Here is a 14,013-nt window from a genome sequence, read left to right as displayed (position 1 = left end):
GCACTGGTGGAGAGGGGAGGCTGCTGGAGTGCAGGCAATCCAAGGAGTTTAACAGACAGAGGAGGTCTCTGGCAGGAAGGAGGTTAGACAGTCTGGCCATTCAGGTGCCACAGCTGTGGCTCATGGTCATGCACTTGTATTTGCTGGACTAAGTGAATTCAAGGGTTACACTTCATTTGAAATAAACTGGAAGAATCTAAATTGTCAGTCTCACTCTCAATTACCAGCTTTATGATCTGTTCACGAGCAAAATGGAATATAAACTGCATTCATAGAGAATGATGTGAGACAGTCTTAGGGAAAAAAGTGATGAACTAGACCTTGCCTATACCCAAAGATAAATAAGTAGCTAAACTTCAAAAACTTGAAAAGTATACACTGTGCAGTGTAACTTCCCCTTTGGTTTATGAGCAGCTATCTTCACAGCACAGTATTTTCAAATACTGACACTTCCAAAAAAGTAGCTTTCTAGAAGTGCTACTGAGGGCACTAACAAAATTGGAAGTCTGAAAGCAGAAGACTCACTGTGCTAAACTAGATGATGATTAGCCATGTTATACTAGATTCTGGCTGTCTGAAAGAGACAGAATCACAAAAAGATGTTGCATACTTATAGCAAAAGTATATTTGTTCTCTATTACCAGAATCATTACTAAGTGTTTACCTCTGGTTGAGCAATAAATTCTCTCAGAAGGTGCCCATTCCATACAAACCGTGGATCTGCCTGCAGTAAGAAACAAAAAGCCAAGATGCTTTTAGAGACTGTCAGTTCTGCTTAATTCAACATAAAGGCAGTATCATAGCATCCACAGCATCATGTAAATTTACATGAACGGGTACAAATGGAGATGAAGTTCCCTTCTTTCATCAGTAGCTTTCATATCCTCAACTAGAAATCTAAATTAAGATTGAAGAGAGCTATTCTTTTAGCTGTTCTTAAGGGTGTTGCATGACACTTCTAAACCACTGACAACTGAGCTGCAGAACATAATGCATTGGTGCCCCTACGCTGTGGTTGTTTCCTTCTACCAGTACTGTTATAAAAAACAACAAATACAGATATCAAACAATTACACCCACACTCCAAACACAAACCAGACTTCTCTTGCAGAGAAAAACTGGAGATGTTCAAAATTGCCCTAATCCTTTTGAAGAGCCATTATACTGCAGCCATGGGCATATGAAATTACACTGCAATGAACCATATGATATCTGAATTTACTTGTAATTGATGTTTTTTTACTGTACTTTGCCTTTCAAACAACCTTCTGAAATGACACAATTTTAAGGCAAACCAATCCTTTTGTGTCCTTGCTCTCCCTGGCAAGAACACTGCCTGAGCAACATTTGATGATGCAAAACAATCCCCAAACGATTTTCCAATATTAAAAAACCAAACCAAACCAAAACCCCATCAATACATACACAAGAAAATTTCAAGTTCAAATTGCATTTGGCTGCTGTCTTTAAGAAAAAAGCAGCATACTAAATTCATGCTTCACACAAAGAATTGGAATACTTCAGAAAGAATACAACATCCCAAGACCGACAGCCATAAAACCTGCAGATCTCTCCCAAGTTATCCTGGAAAAGAATATGAACACAAGTACAACTTATTCCACTTTGGATTCCTTCCCCCCACTCAAAGGAATTACTTGCTTTCTCTCAATTGCCCAAAATGCTCAGCTCCTTCTTGTAATTAGAAGTGTTCCATATGAGAGGCAAAATTTAATTTCTTTTGGATTTTTCAAAATCAGTTTAAAGTACACTTTAGGAGGTACTTCCAACTGCTGATCTGGAAGTGTGACAGGAGATCAGAACAGAACTCTAGAACGCTGTGCTGCTCACAAGCTACGAGACTTGTGTGGACCAGTGTGTTCAGACACAGCCCCTAACACCAGCATCATTTAAACATCATCTGCATCAAACTGACTGACAATTTGCAAGACACAGACACGAAGCAAACTCAAATGCTTACCCTCTCTAGAAGGCTCATCTCCTGGAACTCTGGACTGGTGTTGGCCAGCCGCTGCAGGGTGTGTGTTAAGTCGTAGGTTGTTGAGAAGTAAAACCCGTCCACGCTCAAGACATGGTTAAGCATTGATAAAAATACTTTATTGTCCTGCAACTGTTGGGATGACGAAAGAACAAAAGAGCTGTCAGATACTGCTATCAAAATATTTTACTCTTGTAAGCTACCACTACTTTTTGAAGTGATGAGATGAATTTTGCTAGTGCTCTAGCAATACATGACATCATCCAGAGATTACCACACAAGAAGGAAAGCACGAGAGTGCAATTCTGATACCAGTTCACTGGTAACTTGCAGCTAGCACACTGCAACCAAATTCTGCAACAACAGTGGAGAGCAGAGAACAGTATTCCTGTGAGGCAAATAGCTACTGATATTAAACAAATCCTAACAATTTCCAAGCAAAAGGGAAACTGTTGGTTTCCCTGAAAACTATTCAGTCAAAAAAAAACCAAAAAACCAAGATGGTAAGACAAAAGAAAAGTTATAATCTATGTTCTGGTTCAACCTCACTCCTTTCCTGAAAAGGCATCAAATTCCCTTCCAGCTCCATTGGTTAGATACCCTGACCTGCTCTTTATCAATCCACTACAAATCTGTTTTAAAAAAATCTTCCACCTATCTCTCCCTTAAAAAGGTAAAAGTCAAATTTTCCCTGCTGAGTAATTCAGTAATTGAACAATTCCATAAAGAAAGCAAGACAGATAAGGTGACAGCTATGCAGTTTATTGTAGGGGCTGTCAGAAGAGTAAACCTCTGAGAAAGACTTAACAGAAGCATTAGGAAGGGTGTACCATTTAATAGAAGCAAAAATGCACATCCATAAACTGCAATGATATTCTAAGTTGCACCATGTGAGTTTATTACCTTGAATTTTATAAACTTTTTATCACCTTGACTTTATATACATCCATACCCAAATATTAGAGCCATTCTAGTAACGCGAACAAATCAGAAAAGGGTATTGTTCAAAGAGCTTCCAAAAAAAAAAAGAATTCATAGCTTCCTCATGTGGGAATCCACAAAATCAGAGAATTTTGAGAAAGCTGCAAAAGGCAGGCTCCACACTCCCCTAATCAATGTACCTACCTGAATATCAGTTAAGTGCAGCATGGTCTTTTTGTAGGAGAGGATGTCAAAGTCTGTTGCTTTCCAGATTGCATGACCAAAAATCTCACCTACTTTTTTCCTTTTTGTTATTACAATAAGATATGTGCCTGTAAATCAGAAAGAACAAAGTTTAAAAAAAAAACAACAACAAAAAACCCCCAAACCTGCATGTATTAAGAAAAGCAGCCTATACCCATATCAGAAAACTGAAACCAAGAGGACTTTGTGTTCTTAAGTGTAGCAAAACACACAGGGCTGGAGCAAAAGCAAAATGTACTTTCTAAGCTACCTACTTCTCTATGCTCAGAGATCTTGAGCTGCTCACTAATTTTAAGGAACTTGAAAAAAAGCAGACAACAAAGTGTCACCTACTCTTACTTCTGATCAGTGACAGTCTGAAAATCTTCAGGTTTGCCAACTCAGAAAGAGGCCAATGCTCTTGAATGTGGTTTGAAAAGCACAGAGTAAGCCCAAAATACATGAAAGGAAGTATTTTGCTTCAAAAGCAAAAAAGACTATTCAACTTATCATTGCAGGAAAAAATATTCCTCCTAACAGATTCAAAACTGTACAAAGATTTGGGGTTCTTTTACCTATTTAAGATAGGAAGTGTGCTGTTTCCCTGGCTGCATGAGTAACAAAGCAAAAAACCCACCCATAATCATGAACAGTTCACTCAGAGCAATTAATTTACACTTGCTGGTGAACACAACACAACCATATTTCTAAGCACAGCGTATTTTAGTATCACCTTGTTTTTGAAGAAAAATTTTACTCTTAATACTGCAATAGGCAAAGAATATTTATATTTGTTAAAGATGCTGCATTGCTAGACACAGGGTCAGTTTTACAATTCACAGCAGTGAACTGCCTAATAACACTAACAAACAGAACATTTAATTTAACTAATAACATGTTTACTTTGACAGCTGTATGCTAACACTTGGTGCAAAGCTCTGGGGGACAGAATGAAAAAACCCCAAGCTTTTAAGAGACTTAACATATTCTATATTTTATTTAATATTCAGGCAGATGAAAAGTAGTCATTACCAAGCCTGTAAGTGATGACAATTCCCCTTTGGGGCAGTTCAGTTTCTAAGACACATGTATCCATTCATTGCTCTTACTCTGCAAGACCACAATTCTTTAGAATATGGGCATAGAAAGTTCAGCAGTTTTAAGATGCTGTAGAAGTCACTGCATTCAACACAATGACCCTTTGCCTCAGTTGGGAATACTGCAGTGAGTGATCTTTAATCCCTTCTACATATGGGGATTTTATTCAGTATGTATACTGCTTATTACATCATTTTTCAGAGTATTTCAGTCTCAAACTCTACCAAATTCTACAAAAAGGATTGTTGGAGCAGCAATGCTTACTTTCCCAAAAGCTTACACTTTATGCATCAAGTGTATTCATGACACTGGCTGCTTAGACCTGACCATTGAGACACTTAGAAAAACTGGACAACTTATATTATCCTAGAGCTCTCTGAACTTAAAATCGTTCCAGTCTGCCCTTGCCCTTTTCATGCTGGATTTTCTTTGTATTTGTAGGGCAGCTGCAACACAATCACTACTTGAACATCTGCATCTACTTGTCTATCCTCCAGTCACTCTCAGCTATTTGTGTACCATGAGTATTGATCAAGCTTCACAACACAACACTTGACTGTTGCACCAAATCCTGCAGCTCAGATTAAAATAGTTACAAAGAATAAGCAGATGAGCTTGTTTGCACTCATTTGAAATGCATTCCTTATAACTCAACTACCAGTTAACCCTACCTTTAGAGTATCTCCTGGTTTAAGAGTTACCCAGACATTCATGATAAAGTAGATTTGGATGCCTCCATCCTCTAGAAGCCACATGGAAAGCCTATCATACTGATGAAAGTGCATCCTCAGATACTTGCAAATACTATTTTTGCCTTTAAAGCTTCTTCAGCAATCTATTTTGTCTAAGTATTTTTAAAGAGCAGAGTTCTGTTCTCCTTACCTGCCACCAATCGGATTGTTCCCAAAATACCAAATATAGGCCTTGTAACAGCTGAAGGGGGAACATCTTTTTTAACTGAAAAGCAGAAAAAAATAACATCAGAATTTCAGGCTACTTCTTTCATGACTGTATTGGAACACAATTAGAACTAGGTTTCTTCAGCCTTCCTTGTCAAATCAAGTTTTGCTACAGTATATTTATAGTATATAAATATATTTAAGTACAAGAAACAAAGCATCAGAATTTCAAAGCCTGATGGAGCTTTGGGAGGAGGATCTAGGATTCTAACCCACCTTCTAACCAATTCCTCATGTTTAATGAAACTAGTAATTCCATTAAATGAATTCAAGCTTATTTTCATGATAGCATAGCAAGTAGATTCCTCAATAATGTATTGTCCTGCCAGCTTCCAGAAGCTTTGTTTTGAAGCCAGCAAGACACAAAGGATAACCAAACCACAAGTGCTTATGCCTCCCAGGTCTGTTTGTATCTTCTGAACCTTGATCTATTTCTGTCTCAGAAGACCTAAGCTGTCTCTGCAAAACTACCAACAGCAGCACACACATGGCAAGGGACACAGTATTCCAAACAATACACCAAAAGATCCAAAAAGGACCCAAATCTCAATTAAAAGTCTTACCATGTGTAAGTTTAATCTATCTATATTTCTAACAGAAGGGATTTTAGAGAAATTGAAAGAAAGTCAAACCGTTCCCCAGAATGAAGCATTTTCCCAGAACTCAGAAAACTGAGAACCGTAACCCTGCAATCTTCTTTTGCTTTAAACACCTTGCAGGTTCATCTGATAAAAGAGCAGTAGTAAGAGAGATGCAGACTGACAAAAGACTTGGGATCACTATCTTGACAGTTTTGAAGGAGAAATTGCAATAATCTACTATGATACCAAAAGTATCAGTGGGATGGGCACACTGTTCTTACATGAAGGATACAAGAAGCCTTATAAAAGGGAGATAATGACTGCTTTTATATTACTATTACTGTAGCATTTCTGTTTAGAGATCAGTAATACTGTGCTACCAAACTCCTGAAGTATCAAAAGGGAAGTCACCCAGTGCCTTCATTTTATTGTTATTTAATCAAAGTTCTTTGTTTCATACTCTTTTAAAAATGTAACTAAAATTTTCAAGACGTCATCAGGCTTAAGACTCTTCCCACTGACATCTAAATCTGGATTTGCAACACAGAATGAAAATTTCTAGTAAGAAGTTTTTTTACTGTTGCTATTTCTGGAGGCATTATGAAAAGTCAGGTTTCAGTTTTATATAAAAGACAGCACTGGGACAATTTGCAAAAGCTGAAGAATGCCAGTATTCAATCCTTTCCCTGTTTGATCTTGAGCTTCTAGCACCAAACCCAACCAGCCTGGATGAGTCAGCTTCCCCTGTTGTGATGGAGAGTCTTACCAAAGAACAGGCAAGCACTATCACCCTGGGAACCCTCAGCACCAAACCCACAGCCAAAAGGCATCTGAAACAAAGCTCTGCAGAACAGAATGCAAAGCACTGTTTTAAACAGTAACAAAGTAAAAACAATTATGTCAGTATTATCTCAGTAATGTCCTGAAGACCTTCTTGGACTCCTAGAGCAAAACAGACAAAAAGGACAGAGAAGACTGTATTGAGAAATACTGGTGAGGAGAGTCACCTGTAAGAGTGACTTCTGTGGAGACTCTGTCAATGGCAAGCACATCATCTGCTCCATCATCACAGGCTTCCACATAGAACTTCTCTGGCGTTATATGCCTGTAAGGGGAGAGAGAGGAAAAAGGAATTAGTTTAGCAGAACTTACTTTGGGTTTGTTTATTCTTCACCAACTGAAGACAGAGCAATCAATTTCACACCTTATTTCAGCTGCAAAATAACAAAATTTTCACTGGATTGCTTCTCAGGCCACTGATGTTGGCAGTGGGCAAAAGAAAAGCAAAAAAAACCCCAAGTCCAGCACATCAGTTATTGCAAAATTTATGGCCTGCTTAACAATCTTAATCCTGTTTTATTACCATAAGGTAAAGACATGGAAGTAAATTTGTGTACATAGTGGTCCACTCTGATTCCTGTAAGCTTGAACCATACCTGATAAGCCAAAACCTAACACAAAGTCAGAAGTTTTTAAACCAAAAACAGATCAGACCACATCCCTAATGCAAATCTAATAAACATAAATTGTAAACACCTGTTTCACATTAGTGTTGTAAGTATTGCAAGAATCCACTGGAAACAACACAGACATGGAAAAGTTCAAGTGGCACACGAATTTATTGAAGCAGGGATCTCAACACTACCATTTCCCAGGTGAGTTAGCCAGGTCTACATAACCCACATGGCATTAACAGGTACCCCTGCACCAGACAGACAAGTCACACATCGACTTCCTGTTCACACCTCATTGCCATCTTTGCTGTCCTTCCCCCCAAAACCAGCACAAAACCCAATGCTAGTCATAAACAGTTTTTAGAAGTGTTTCTTAAAAACACACCCATTGTGGTAATTGCAAGAAGCCAGACAGGTTACACTGTGCATGGATAGGAGGGATATGCAGAAGTGGCTTGTAGCCATACACAGGAAACAAACAAAATGCCCCAAACACTCTTAAACTATTGCTCTTGACTCTTACAGTGATTTTCTTAGTTTAAGGCTTGACAAGACATGGGGTCAGAGTTTTAAAATTCTTGTTCTGGTAACAGGGTAGGTATTTTTAGGCTCCTTCTCCCTAAACAAATTTTGCATTTCTACGCATCTTTTATTTTTTTTAATGCTTCAGAAAGCTGAATTAGAATCCTAATTTAGATCAGAGGAGTCTGATAGCCAGGTTTGGTGGCAGGGTGAGGGGGGCTACTACAGAACTGGCTGCTGTGAGAAGCTGCTGGAAGCCTCCTGTGTCTGACAGAGCCAATCTCAGCCAGCTCCAAGACAGACCCACTGCTGGCCAACGCCAACCCACCAGTGACAGTGGCAGCACCTCTGGGACAACATATTTAAGAAGGAGAAAATGCTCACCACAACAGCAAAATCAAGCAGCAGAGAGAGGAGAGAGAACAGGAACAATCCTGCAGACACCAAGGTCAGTGCAGAACGAGGGGCAGAAGGTGCTCCAAGAGCAGCAGAGATTCCCCTGCAGCCCCTGGTGAAGGCCAGTGAGGCAAAGCTGTCCCTCTGCAGCCCAGAGCACAGACCCACCTGCAGCCCTTGGAGCACCACAGCAGAGCAGGGTGATGCTGGGTAGAACAGGGTGCTAATGACACCAATGCTGGAGGTTTGAGGAGAGCAAATACTGAACTGAAAAAATCCACCAAACAACATAATACAACAAACTGTAAAGCAATTAATAGTTAAGTGTTTATTCATTAGATAATTTAACTTCATTATAGTCTATGGGTCCTAAAATGGGAAACATATCTACAGTATTTCCTTTGTAAATCAGCATCCTTAAATCTTTCATGTACACATATTAAATGCTTTATCTTTGAAAATAAAACATAAGAGTAAGAACTATAAATATGCAGTACACTGAAGCCTTAAAACACCTATTTTACCTCCATTGCTTCTGTTTTTGATGAAGTGCACATGAGCATCCCCAGCTCTTTAGGGGAGTTTCACAGCAATAATGGGAGCTGTCTTCATGGCAAAAAGCAAACATGCTTACACAGATAGAACAGGGGCAAGAAAGCTTAAAGACACCTACAAACGCTCACTTTGGTAATGAAGCTAAAAAGAAAAGAGGATATACCATTTAAGGTGCAGTCAGAAAGCTACTGCTAACTGGCAGGAGGCAGCAGGACACATTTTTTCCACAAGAGAAAGCTGCAGCTCATTGGTTTAGTTGAATGCTTATCTTTCTCTGGGATATCAGCTGACACACAAGATTCCAGCTAAAACAACAACTGGGAAGAGACTCTATGAAGTTTAATATTGGATCTGTTGTGCCATTAACACAGATGCTTATGGACTCTTACTCATCTGAGCATCTCAAGCAAAGTAAGTTGAAAAAACACATTAACTTAGCAGGTCACAAACAAAGTGTTGAGAACTACAGTTTCAGTTTTTGAACACTCTCTATGAAGAGCACAACACAGACAAGACATCTACACTGACTGTACAGAGCACAAAAAGCATTTCCATCAATGATACTATTTTTAAAAGCTGCTCCTTACACTATAAAGTGCAACATGGCCCTGACACTACTACAGTCTTGGAACAGAGATTCACATGCATATTGGTTAAAGCCTGTTTTTAACCAACAGAGAAGCAGCTTACAAACCTCAAATAATTGTCATATAACAAATGTTTTCTTTATCACACGCAAGAATAACAATTTCTCCCTGAAGAACAAGAAGTCTTTTATCTCAATATCCCCAAACTGAAAAGAAACCAGAGAGAATTAGGGCTGCCACTGCAAATCATGCTGTTCTCTCAATGTGTGTCATACATCCTGCTTTGCTAGATCACATCCCAGCATTTCTCTCTCTGAAATCCTAGACCATGTTATTTCCTGCCACTACCGTTGCTTTTAACAACTTTATCATCCTAATTTCCTTTTACACACTGTCTATAGTTTAAGGAAAACTAGAAGTTTATGTTTCACATTTATTCAAAGTCCTCTTCCCATGGCACCCTCCAGGACCAAATTTGGTGACAAAAGCGTAGTGGAGAATGTAAGGCAAATCATCCCTGCTTTCAGCTCAATGGACCAAAAAGGCTTCAGCAGCTTGCAGCAGTCTGAAACAGAAATGTTGACTCTTGAGTGAGAGGGGAATCAGGGGTAAGAGGAAATGAAATTACCAATCTACAAAGCTGACAGAACCTGAACAAATACTACACTCGTGGGGTCATCTTTAAAAACTGCCTTAAATAAAGCTGTGCAACACAAACAGGAAAGCCTAAGGCCCTGCAAGATACTGAACTTGTGCTTCAGAAGAAGTGGGATAATTAGTGCTCTACAAAATCTCCAACAGAAAGATGATTCACTTAGTCCTTGCCTCATTTGAGCAAGAAGTTCAACATTTCCTAAAATATAGTTGAGGAAGAGGCCAAGACTCCAAGCAGTTCCAGCCCAAATGGTGACTTACAACTTCACCAATTACCAGAACTAGCTAGTAGGCTCATTCACACCTAAATGCATTTTTCTGTCCTAAAATTGCTAGAGTCAAGATGATTTCCTCTCACTTGTCTTTCAGAAAGGAAACTGATGAACATTGCATGCAAGAATTGGTTCATCTCCAAACTGTGCTCACCAGCAAGCCTGTATGTCTATCACAAGTTTAGACAGCACACATGCTCATTTTGATCATCTGACAGGGAGATAGTAAATGGTGAAGAAAGGATCATTCACAACTAGAAACTGCAGATTCATTCTAATTTTTTTAATGAAATAAGGACAGATGAAAGTCCAAGTGACAGTATTGTATAAAAAATTAACAATCAGGAAAGCAGAATTTCATAGAAGCCCACAGTGTCTGCAGTTATGAACTGGTTTTCATACACCCAACCACACTCTGGTTTTGTATAAACTTCCTCTGTGACAGTGGAGCCTGCCTTCTCCTCAGCTACATTGCCTCTGCTGTCTAGAACCATACAACACATCTAGGGCTCTCACCACCTTGCTGTGTCACCATCTTGCTTCCCTTAGAACTTAACAGCATGCCAAATCTTCACAACATTTGAGTCCTTCTATTTCCTTTTATTTTTTTTAATTGAAGGAAAACTGACCACCACTATAATGAACTATTTCTCAGTACTGCTAAAGAAGAAAGGATGTGATAAGTGCAAATGTTTTACATTTTTACTATAACTCACATTACTCAAGAGAGGAAGTATTGAAGAACTGCAATGACCAAATTCCCATTTCAAATATTACTGAAGGTGACTTGAATTATTTTGATAGTCTTCTGCAATTGAAACTGTGTAGATTGATGCTTGAGACAATGCAAGTCAGTAGATTTCATTCCTACAATTCAAAGTTGCAGGGGAAAAGTATTGATTCCATAAGAGAGACATTAAAAAAAACCCAAAACCAGAACAAACCACTGCTTGCTTACATCAAGTGTAAAGTCAGACTCCTTTACAGTTGTGAGATAGTATTTCTTTTGTTCATGTATTTGTTGAAAAGTTTCACTTCCTTAGTTATGCTATAAAGCAGCTCTGTGTATCATACAGATGATGCACAGTTGCACCCCACACTTTAATTAGGCTGATCTTACACACAGGAATATTCCTGTGCTCAGATCCAGCATGACAGAGGACCCAGCATGCTCTAATGGCCACTAAAGATAGTGCTTCACTCAATATCACTTAAGCCTTCTAGGCCTCAACAGCCAAATCCTTACTTCAGTAATTGATTATTTCACCATAAATACTTAACATTGCTCTAATGCAGGAAACTTTGATGTCAGCCTCTGAATACTGTAATAAAGCAACCCAGAAGCACAGCCTGTACTGCACAGAGATGCATTTAGGATCTTGAGCACAGCAAACTGCTCTGCAGTGAGATACAGGATGATAGTTTATGCAGAGTCCCAACAGTATGTTAACTAACAGAGTGAACACACTGGTGGTTTCAGCACTCCAGAGATTCCAGATTTTCTAGGTGAGCAGGTGTGCTAATTATATGTCTCCCATAAATATTACTCCTTGAGCAGAAACAGCTCAAGGAATTGGAACATCTCCCATGCAGCAGTAGTTGCTGCAGGAAGAAAAACCCCAGGATTTAGAAAACTAATGGAAATACCATTTAAAAACAACACAGAAAAGGCACGTATTAAAGGCTACATAGTGTCTATTTCTACTGAAGTTTCACTCTAGAGGAAAATAATTTACTGTATAAATTAATGTCCTGCTCAACCAACATCCCTGAGCTTTACCATGACAGCTGCTTAGATGGAGCAGGAAGAAAGACTAGCTAAAAATCCCTTTCTATAAGTGTTCTTCAAACCCAAATGCCCTTTCAGCCCTCCCCCAAACACACACACGAGTGGAAGGCACTCTGTTACAGGGCAGTGGCTACCAAAGACCGACAAATACTTTCACAAAGCATGTGATGCAACATAACTACAGGCAGGAGGAGTTAAATCTGAAACACAGCTAGGGTCATGGACCCACAGGATACTGAGAAGGCTATCAGCAAGGTAAGCCTTCATCCAAGCACAAAGAAAAAAAGTGATTTTAACTGAGCCAAAACAACAGTCAGAATTTGCTCTATTCTGCAGACACCTTCAACAATCAGTTTTAAATATTAACTGGACTGGCAACTCCATTGCCAGCAGTAGATGCAATACCTGCAATAGCTGTTTGAATTTTACAATTTATTCCTGAGGCTACCAGAAGAAGTTAATTAAATACAGCAATGCCAGAGGTGACAACTGTGGATAGCAGTTTTCAGGTTCATAGTTTTCCCAATAACTGTTGCTGTAACTCAGTAAGCTCCACAAGCAGCACAAATACCAGACATCAGCTCTTTCACTGTTACCACCTGAACTTGAGTGATGACACAGGTCAAAGCACAAGGGGTGTGAACCACTGCTTTTGATAAGGTGGAGAATACAAGGGGTTTGTTTTGAGAGCTAGAACCTGTGGCTGGATGTACAGAACGGGGCCCTGCAGAGCACAGCAGTCAGGGAAGCTCCATACAGACTCCCCAGAAAAGGGGCAGCCACAGAATCTGACCGTATCATCTTGAGAGTGAGTAATCAGCCAAAAACCCAAACCCAAACCCAAACACTGCCACCGCTAAATCCCCAAACTGAAGTCTAGCCTGGACTTTTCATGAGAACATTCTCCTTTGACCTTGACAAGCTGGTAGGTTTGACTCATGACACAAGTTATGGCCCTTATCTTCAAATGCTGGTAGAAAGGCTGCAGCCATTATCACAACTTGGTGCAATGACAAGAAAATAAGCTCATTTTTCAGAGCAGAAAACAATTCTGTTTTCATGTTGATGAAAAAACTCATGTTAAACTACATCTGAGACAGCCTTGTTCTAAAAAGATCAAAGCTTACTTTTAGCCAAGATTAAACTTTGAATGAGAGAATTCTTTACTAGCCTGTATCCAGAAAAATGCTTTTACTTGAAAAATTCTCAGTAAGAACAACTGTGCACTACAAGTCACACAACTGCTACTCACACAACTCACCTTTGCTCCTCTGCAGCCAAAAGGATCACAAGATCAGTGTAAAGAAAGACAAATACTGCTAAGGTGACAAGAGAAGGAAAAAAAAAAAGAAAGCTTTCTGCCAAGTGAAGTCTTTCTACCATCACTGATGATGTTACTCTTCAGCAATACTCAATTATGTCCAAGGCTGGTGTACCCTCACATACCTACCTAACCAAAATAAGAAGACTGGTGACTTTGAAACACATAACAGCATTATGACAAACTGTTTATACAGACCTGCAAAAGATCTGTTTGCTCTGAATGCAAAAGATGACTGTCAAATGAAACTCAACAGAGCATAAAGTACAGTTAAATCAGGCTTAAGAGTCACTTTCAGATTTTGCTGCCTGAAAACGGCATCTGTAACTCAATCATGGAGTTTCCAGCTACTGTTTAGAGGTCAAAAGCCTGGGAATGCCTTTAGGACACACAAAGACACTTCACTTTTGGCTTCAGACAGTCATGAAGAGTCTCATGCTCAGAGCAATATCCTCGGGAGTTCGAACTGGTGTGAGGGTTTGTAATGGAGATGCCTCTTGCAGCGTTAACTTTGTGCTGCTTTCGGTTATGCAACTTCTGCTGCTGTATTAAAGCAGCAAACAAATATCTGGCATACACACACGTTCAAAGGGTTACAGTCTCTCCTAAAAATTTTTTTGTTTTAATAATAGAATTAAACTGGGTAGTTAGAAGAATTTATCTGG

At 39.2% G+C, this 14,013-nt stretch overlaps 1 protein-coding gene across 2 annotated transcripts in view; it reads right to left on the bottom strand.

Moving 5' to 3' along the window:
* Positions 1-14,013, bottom strand: part of SACM1L (SAC1 like phosphatidylinositide phosphatase) — a 29,301-nt gene that overhangs the window by 14,369 nt on the left and 919 nt on the right. The window contains exons 2-6 of one of the 2 annotated variants that reach the window (XM_059475187.1): positions 6,806-6,903; positions 5,141-5,215; positions 3,122-3,249; positions 1,979-2,128; positions 665-724 (exon numbers count right to left, since the gene is read on the bottom strand). In XM_059475187.1, coding sequence (XP_059331170.1) covers positions 665-724; positions 1,979-2,128; positions 3,122-3,249; positions 5,141-5,215; positions 6,806-6,903 — 511 coding nt within the window. Of the gene's footprint in view, positions 1-664; positions 725-1,978; positions 2,129-3,121; positions 3,250-5,140; positions 5,216-6,805; positions 6,904-14,013 lie in introns of those variants that run through there. The other variant, XM_059475193.1, reaches the window with a different exon arrangement.

The sequence above is a fragment of the Ammospiza nelsoni genome, chromosome 1 (genome assembly GCF_027579445.1).
Source record: "Ammospiza nelsoni isolate bAmmNel1 chromosome 1, bAmmNel1.pri, whole genome shotgun sequence".
In the NCBI taxonomy this organism is placed as follows: Eukaryota; Metazoa; Chordata; class Aves; order Passeriformes; family Passerellidae; genus Ammospiza; species Ammospiza nelsoni.
This window is presented reverse-complemented; position numbering and strand designations above follow the sequence as displayed.